Source organism: Tenebrio molitor, chromosome 1, assembly GCF_963966145.1.
Source record: "Tenebrio molitor chromosome 1, icTenMoli1.1, whole genome shotgun sequence".
Classification (NCBI taxonomy): Eukaryota; Metazoa; Arthropoda; class Insecta; order Coleoptera; family Tenebrionidae; genus Tenebrio; species Tenebrio molitor.
Window position 1 is genome coordinate 18,298,092 of NC_091046.1, and position 7,502 is coordinate 18,305,593.

General features: G+C 36.0%; 1 protein-coding gene and 1 long non-coding RNA gene across 3 annotated transcripts; both read right to left on the minus strand.

The window, feature by feature from the left end:
- Positions 1-3,927: 3,927 nt before the first annotated feature.
- On the minus strand, positions 3,928-4,686 carry LOC138141624 (arginine and glutamate-rich protein 1-A-like). The gene has a single exon (XM_069062352.1). It carries the CDS (start codon positions 4,684-4,686, stop codon positions 3,928-3,930), a length of 759 nt encoding a protein of 252 aa, XP_068918453.1.
- A 1,798-nt stretch (positions 4,687-6,484) lies between these two features.
- Positions 6,485-7,502, minus strand: LOC138137638 (uncharacterized). 2 transcript variants are annotated; one of them, XR_011161810.1, is made up of 4 exons: positions 7,456-7,502; positions 7,218-7,398; positions 6,831-7,167; positions 6,485-6,777 (listed from the first exon to the last, which is right to left on the minus strand). It is a non-coding gene; the product is annotated as an uncharacterized lncRNA (long non-coding RNA). The 2 variants fall into 2 exon arrangements; XR_011161811.1 differs by having other exon boundaries at positions 7,218-7,418; positions 7,456-7,470.

A 7,502-nucleotide genomic window follows, 5' to 3' on the forward strand; every position in this document is an offset into this window, starting at 1 on the left:
CCCCCTCAATTAGGATTGCTTCTCCATTATATTTCTTTTTTTGTATCACGTTCCCTCTCTCCGCATTTGCTGGTCACTTGGGTGTTGGTATCGTGAAACACCACTGAATGTCTCACAAAGCACGATTATTAGATCTTTAAAGGCTTTGAAATTTCATCCATATAAAATGATCCTGCAACAAGAACTTCACGGCGAAGATTTCCAAAAGCGAACTGAATTTTGCAATTTTATTCAAAGACAGAATGGTGTTTATTCTCATATTTTATTCAGTGATGAAGCTACATTCAGGAGTGACTCCATAGTGAATAGGCATAATATGCATTATTGGAGCATTGACAACCCCCATTGGGTTCGTCGTGTAGACCATCAAGTTCGATGGTCTATCAACGTTTGGGGTGGAATTATAGGGGAGCATGTTTTGGGTCCTCACTTTTTTGAAGATCATCTGAACGGCCAAATGTACTTGGAGTTTTTAAGAAATGAATGTACAGATTTAATCGACCAACTCCCTTTAAATGTCGTAAGAAATATGATATTTCAGCATGACGGCGCACCTGCACATTTTCACAATCAAGTGGTAAACTTTTTAAACCAGGAATTTCCGAAAAATTGGATAGGTCGAGGAAGAGGCCATTTGATCCAGTGGCCACCTTGTTCACCTGATTTGACACCTCTGGACTTTTTTTTATGGGGTTATGTTAAGGAGAGAGTATTCCAAGAAATACCCACAACAAGAGAAGATATGATGGAACGAATACAACAAGCATTCGCCGCAATCCGAAGAAAGACACTAAGAAATGTGCGGAGGAGTTTTTATTCCAGAATTGAAAGGTGTGTGGAAGTTAATGGACGAAATTTTGAGCATCTTATTTAATTAGTTACAATTATTTTGAGTATATATATATATTTAGCCCTGCGAGCCAAGTAGGCTCATGGCTTGGTTGCATTTTCTTCTCCACTCTGCTCTATTTCCTGTTTGTCCTCTCCAGTCCACTATTCCCACTTCCTTCAGGTCTCCTTCCACCATTTGTATCCACTGTGATCTCGGTCTGCCTCTCTTCCTCCTTCCAGTAATTCCCCTCATCAGAGCTTGTTTAGTCGGTACGTCGTCGTTTAGTCTTGCAACATGTCCTAACCACCTCATCCTTTGCACCCTTGCTACACTACTTATTGACGGTTCGCCATAAAGTTCCAATATTTCTTTGTTTGTTCTTCTTTCCCATATTTGTCCTATCTTTTTCCCTCCGTATATTTTCCTTAGTACTTTCCTTTCGAATATTTCCAGTGATTGTTTTTCCTTCAAGTTGAGTTTCCACGCTTCACTACCATAGATAACTACCGGCCTTATTATCGTTCTATATATCCTTTCTTTTACTTTCCTTGAGATACTCTTTGATTTTAGTATATGTAGCAATCCTCCCATACTCTTCGTCCCCTTTGCGATTCTTTCTTGTATTTCCTCCTTTTCTTCGCCGTTGTCAGTTATTGTTACTCCTAAATAATTAAATTTATGCACTTTCTCGAAACTATATTTTGATCCTTCCGTTATTACTTCGAGCCTTTCATTGTGTTTATTTTCTGAGCCACATTCTATCTCCATAAACTTTGTTTTTCCTTCATTTATTCTTAATCCCTTGTCTCTTGCTGCCTTTTCTAGCTTACTTAGTGCTTGTACTAGGTTGTTTTTTGTTCTCGTGAGTATTACAATGTCGTCAGCGTATGCCATCACCTGTACTAACTGATTATATATCAGACCGTTCCCCCGTATTTCACTTGCTTTTACTGCTGAATCCAATGTTATATTAAACAGCACTGTTGATAGTGGGTCCCCCTGTCTTAGGCCTCTCTTGACTTTAAATTTTCCAGATAGTTGTCCATTGGCCAGTACTTTGTATTCTGTCTCTTTTAGAGTCATTCTCACCAGTCTTATAAGTTTTTCCCCTATACCCATCTGTCTCATTGCTTCATACACTTTTTCTCTCTTTATTGTGTCGTATGCTTGCTTGAAATCTATGAACAGCATGTAAAGAGGCAATTTCTGGTCTATGCTGTTGTCCATAATTTGTTTTAGCACAAACACTTGGTCCATTACCGATCTATTCTTGCGGAATCCGCATTGATACTGTCCTATTTTCCTTTCCACGACCTCGTTTACTCTACTTTTTATTGATACCGCCATTATTTTATATATAGTATCCATCAAAGCTATACCTCTGTAGTTCTCACACTTGGACCTATCTCCTTTCTTATGTAGAGGACATATTAGTGTTTCTTTCCATCTTTGGGGTATTGTTTCCTCATCCCAAGCTTTGTTTATTAACTTGACTATATTTTCTTCCAGGTTTTGCCCCCCCACTTTTAGCATTTCTGCCGTTATTCCGTTCTCTCCAGGGGCTTTATTATTTTTGAACCTTTTAATAATTTCTTTTATTTCCTCTTTTCTCGGTGGTTCTTCACCTTCCCCTGTCGTTAAACTTTCTTCTTCTTCTGTTTGTAATGTTTTTTCTTCTCCAATTCCATATACCTCCCCAAAATATTCAACCCATCTTTTTAGGCTTTCATCCGTTCCTCCCACTAGCTGTCCTTCTTTATTTTTACAAAATATCTGTTTCGTGGATACATTCCTCCTTCTTTCGATTTTTATTCCTTGATAAAATTCTCTTATTTGTTTTTTCATATAATTATCTTCTATTTCTTTTATTTGTTGCTCTATGTTTTGTCTTTTCTTTTTCCTGCAAATATTCTTTGCTCTCTTTCTCCATATTTCGTAGTGCCGTTTGTTTTCGATGTTGTTGTTATTTATCATTTTCATTCTGGCTTTTTCTCTTTCTCTTATCACATTCTTACACTCTTCGTCAAACCATGATTTCCCTATTTTTCTTTTTCCTTCGGTTAACAATTGCGCCCCTTCTCTCATTATTGTTTCAAAGTTTTCCCAAATTTCTTCCATATTCTTTCCGATATCCTCATTCAGCTTCTTATTTATTTTCTCCTGGAATTCTTTTCTAATCTTTTCTTCTTTTAATTTTTCCGTTGGATACCGTATTCTGGTATTCTTTTGTTTTTGATCTCTTGGAGGTCTTCTGTATTTTATTTTTGCTTTCACTAGTATATGATCTGTATCTAAATCTGCTCCTCGGTAACTCCTCACATCCGTTACACATCTGCTGTGTTTTGCCTCAATTAATAGATGATCGATCTGGTTAACTGTTTTCCCATCCGGCGAAATCCACGTTCCCTGATGTATAGCTTTGTGGTGGAAATATGTGCTTGCTATTCGCATATTTCTCTCTGTTGCAAATTCTATGAGCATTTTTCCATTTTCATTCGTTCGATCATGTTTACTGTGCGTTCCAATCACTGGCTTATATATTTCTTCTTTCCCTATCTTTGCGTTAAAATCTCCAATTATCATTTTAACATCGTATTTTGGGATTCCGTTATAGACTTTCTCGATCTCTTCGTAAAATTTTTCTTTCTCCTCATATTCTTTCTCTTCTGTGGGGCAATGCACATTTATAATACTTATCTTCCTGTACCTGCCTCTCATTCTTATTTTGCATAATCTGTTTGTTACCGCCTTAAATTCTGTTATTTCGCTTTGTAATTTTTTACTTACTAAAAATCCTACTCCTAGCTTTCTATTTTCGTTTCCGCTATTAAAAAATAAGTATTCTCCCATTTCTTTTATAAAAATTCCTGTTTGTTTTGTTTCCTGGATTGCTAGCAACTCTATTTTATAATTTTCCATAATTTGGCTTAATGTAATTAGCTTGCCTTCCATGTATGTACTTCTAACATTCCATGTTGCCACTTCTATTTTTCCTTTCCGGGTGCCAAATTTTTGTCTTCCTGCTTTTTTCTTTTTGCTTTCCGTTCTCGTGTCCTCATTCCTTGCGCGTGTCGTTCCTTTCATGTTTCGATCATCTAGTTTTTTTGTAATTTTCCAGGTCCGGGATCTTTTTCAAAACGTTGTCTTTCTATGTCCCATTTCCATTCCTCCTCATTCACCATCAGTTTCTGAAATCCAATTTTCACTCTGCTCCCTTCCGCTCTCTCTTCTTTGGCCCTGATTCTTATTTTTTTCTGTATTTCCCTTTCTATTTTGCTCATGTCGTCATTTATGTAGACACGCGGTTCCTTTATCTCTTTTAGTTTGGCTTTATTTTTCATTACCGTTCCTTTATCCGTTTCATTTCTTAGCTCTACTAAGCACATTCCCTCTTTGATTTTTTTTGCATTTATTATATCGATCTTTATTTGAAGGGCTCTTTCCAGAAAGCTTGTCAACTTCTCCTTAATTGCGTTCTGGTCTTGTGTCTTCATTTCTATTCCTTGAACAATTATGTTGTTCCTTCTCTTCTCCTTTTCCATCCTGTCCATTTTTTTCTCCACCTCCTCTATTTTTTGTTTCAACTCCATATTTTCTCGTTTGATTTTCTCATTTTCCTTTCTGAGTTCTCTCACTTCCTGCCTGTACTCTTTTTGTTCTTCTCTCATTTCCTTCATTTCGTTGTTTAGGTTTCCCAGCATCCGTAGTATTTTATCCATTTTATCCTCCTGGCTCTTTTCCTTGTCCTTGGTCGGTGTTCTGATGACCTTTTTGCTTTTGTGGAAAATCGCTGCCACTTGTTCGGCGCTTCCCTTCCCTGTGCCTCCATCCGTGGTATCTTCGTCGCTCCCCATTTCTATTTCCGTTTCGCCGGGTTCCTTAGCTGTTCCGTTACTCCTGAGTAAATTGTGTTGCCTATCCCAGCCAGGCGCCAGGCGCTAACTTCCACTTCAATAGTTCGGAGAAGATGGCGCCTACCAGCTGATCTTTTCTGGCACTTCTAATCGGGCTTATTTTCTTTTGTCTCGCGTCGCTCTACTCACAGACAGTTCCTGATGTTCTCCGCCGTCTCTATTTGCAGGTTTCAATGTCTTCTTGCAAAATATTTCGTTCGTAACCGTCCAACTTTGGATTGGGTTACGGAACTCGACTTTTACACCTGTAGACTTATTTTGAGTATATTTTTTAATTTTTCTTTGCTGCTAATTGTGTTACATTGTTGAATTTACTGCAGATATTTTAATTGTTATTATTTAGTACTTAAATTATTTATTCACCTTCACCCCCTCTTCAAGCTTGACGTACCCACTTCCATAATAGCCACTTTTATAAATAAAAACAAAAAAAATAAGGAGGGTACCGGGTACCCCATGATTCATTGTTTAAAAAATAAAATTAATAACATTTGAATTCCTTTTATTGAAAACTTACTTTAAAGACTGATCCCTAGGATGCAGACGTACCTACCTACAGAGGATACATACCTATTACTTGAATTTTTATTGTATTTTACCCAACAGTTCAGTAATAAAAGAATCTTAAATAAGACAACAATGCCCCGTCAAATTGACGTATCTAAATTATTTGCTGAAAAATGAGTCAGCAGTGAAACAAATTCGTAACAACTTTTTAAATACGTATAAACTCTGTTTTGAACACAGCTGGAAAATTAGTTCTTTTTAACACTAATTTATTGCGTACTCATCAGTAAAAGTGTAATAAAAACAATACAGGGAGATACAGAGGCCACAGCTGAATATGTTATACTCCGTAATCTGAGAAAAAGCCAAAAAAAAAAATTACTGCGGTTATTTTTCCAATAACTCTGTATCTTTGCAGGTTTCGTTAAGTTTTGTTAAGCACATGTCAAGAGGTCATTAAAAAATATAATATTGCTAAATATTGTTTACCTTAATTTATAATTAAAAAAGATATTCGGATATAAAGTTTTAGTAGACGCACCCTGTATAAAACACTGAAATGTTAGGGGAAATACACTGCTGCTCAAAAAATTCCGGACATCTACAAAACTGTTATTGTGGTACATGAAAAATGATGAAATCTCTTAAATTGTGTTTAAATAAGTAACACCATCTTTAGAATGAAAAAACGAAATGAAGAAAAGTCAAATTTACAAAAACAGTTATATTTACAATAACACTACTAATTCAACATTAATAACGGGTGTTACCACCGCGAGCTCTTAGTGCTTATTCACAATGGACATAAGCTTGACATAAGGCATAAGAAATTCATGATACATGCAGTGGATATACTATTAATTTTTACGTAACTTATGAGAAATGACCTCAGTGAACATTATTGTTGTGTACAAAAAGGCATGAAGAATCATATTCTATAGTCAGAATCACGAAACATGCGTGTGCGTCATTACACATCCGTGACGTCACGATATTACTACGTTTGTCTGCGTTAGTCAACGCAACGCGAATGACAACCGGCGTCCGGCTTAATATGTCAAAATAATTATATATTTTCAAAGACAAGACATTTGTATTTAAAGTGTGTGCTTAAGACCGCACGACAGAAGTGAAAATGTCTATGATGTTCAAAATTTGATTTTGAAATTGTATTATTATGGATGATGGTATTTGGAGGAATCAGGTTCAGTTAAAATACGAAATAAACAAGTACTTTGGATTCAAATCTATTTATATATGTAAAGTACAGTGGAAATTTCAAGCAAAATCAAACAAAACCATCACAAATGCGATTAAAACTTAACATAAAAATTTGACAGCGCTAATGTAATAAACGTACAACTCGCATCTTACTCTATTCGCACATGAAGAATTACTAAATTCATCTGTGAACTTACAATATTTGTCATGTCTTTATCGTTACTCCTGCAGCTCTACACCGAAAAAGCCAAAGCTGCTCATTCAATAAACCAATTCTTATTGCCTGCATGCAACACTATAGATCTGTAATGCAGGAAAACAAACATAATGCTATCTGAAATAATACTTTAACTTACCTTTTCCCTTCAGAGTTCCATTTTTAATGCTTTTGTAGCTATCATCCTGCTAAGACCTGTGTACAGATCCATTTTCAAATATCCATGTCTCATCAAGATATACACACTGTAGAGGATTTTGTGCATTCAAATTTTGCATGTAAGATCTTAAAAATTGTACTCTTGAAATAGCAACATGTCCTAATTCCATTAACCTTTTAGAATCAGTTGCTTTAAATGTAAAGCCAATGTTATGTAAAACTTGCTTTAATGAACTTATGGGCCCTAGAAAAATGTGTTTCCTTACTAGAACTTCCAGTAATGATGCCCTAGGATGATGCCTGAGTCACCTGTTTTCCTGAAACACAAATTTGAAGCTCTCAAAACATTCATGTTGTGGAATTATACTTTTTTCAACCATTTCATAAATACTCCCTCGAATTTCACATTTTTCAGACTGACTAATGTCACATACTTGTTTTTTCCTTGGCCTTTTTTTTTGGGGGGATGTTAATGGCTCACCAGCTTTAACCTGGTTATTAACAGACGACACTGTGCACAGATTAATTTTTAAAGCGTCAGCCACCCTCTGCAACAGAATCAAGACTCCTTTAATAATAAACATTACATTAAATTTTTCTCTTACTTGTTGAATGCTTTTTAAAGATAGAAGAGGTCCTCCGTGATCTCTCT

What these genes read in the sequence shown, in the direction of transcription:
- LOC138141624 (XM_069062352.1), bottom strand. Translation starts at nt 4,686, where the DNA reads ATGGGGAGCGACGAAGATACCACGGATGGAGGCACAGGGAAGGGAAGC.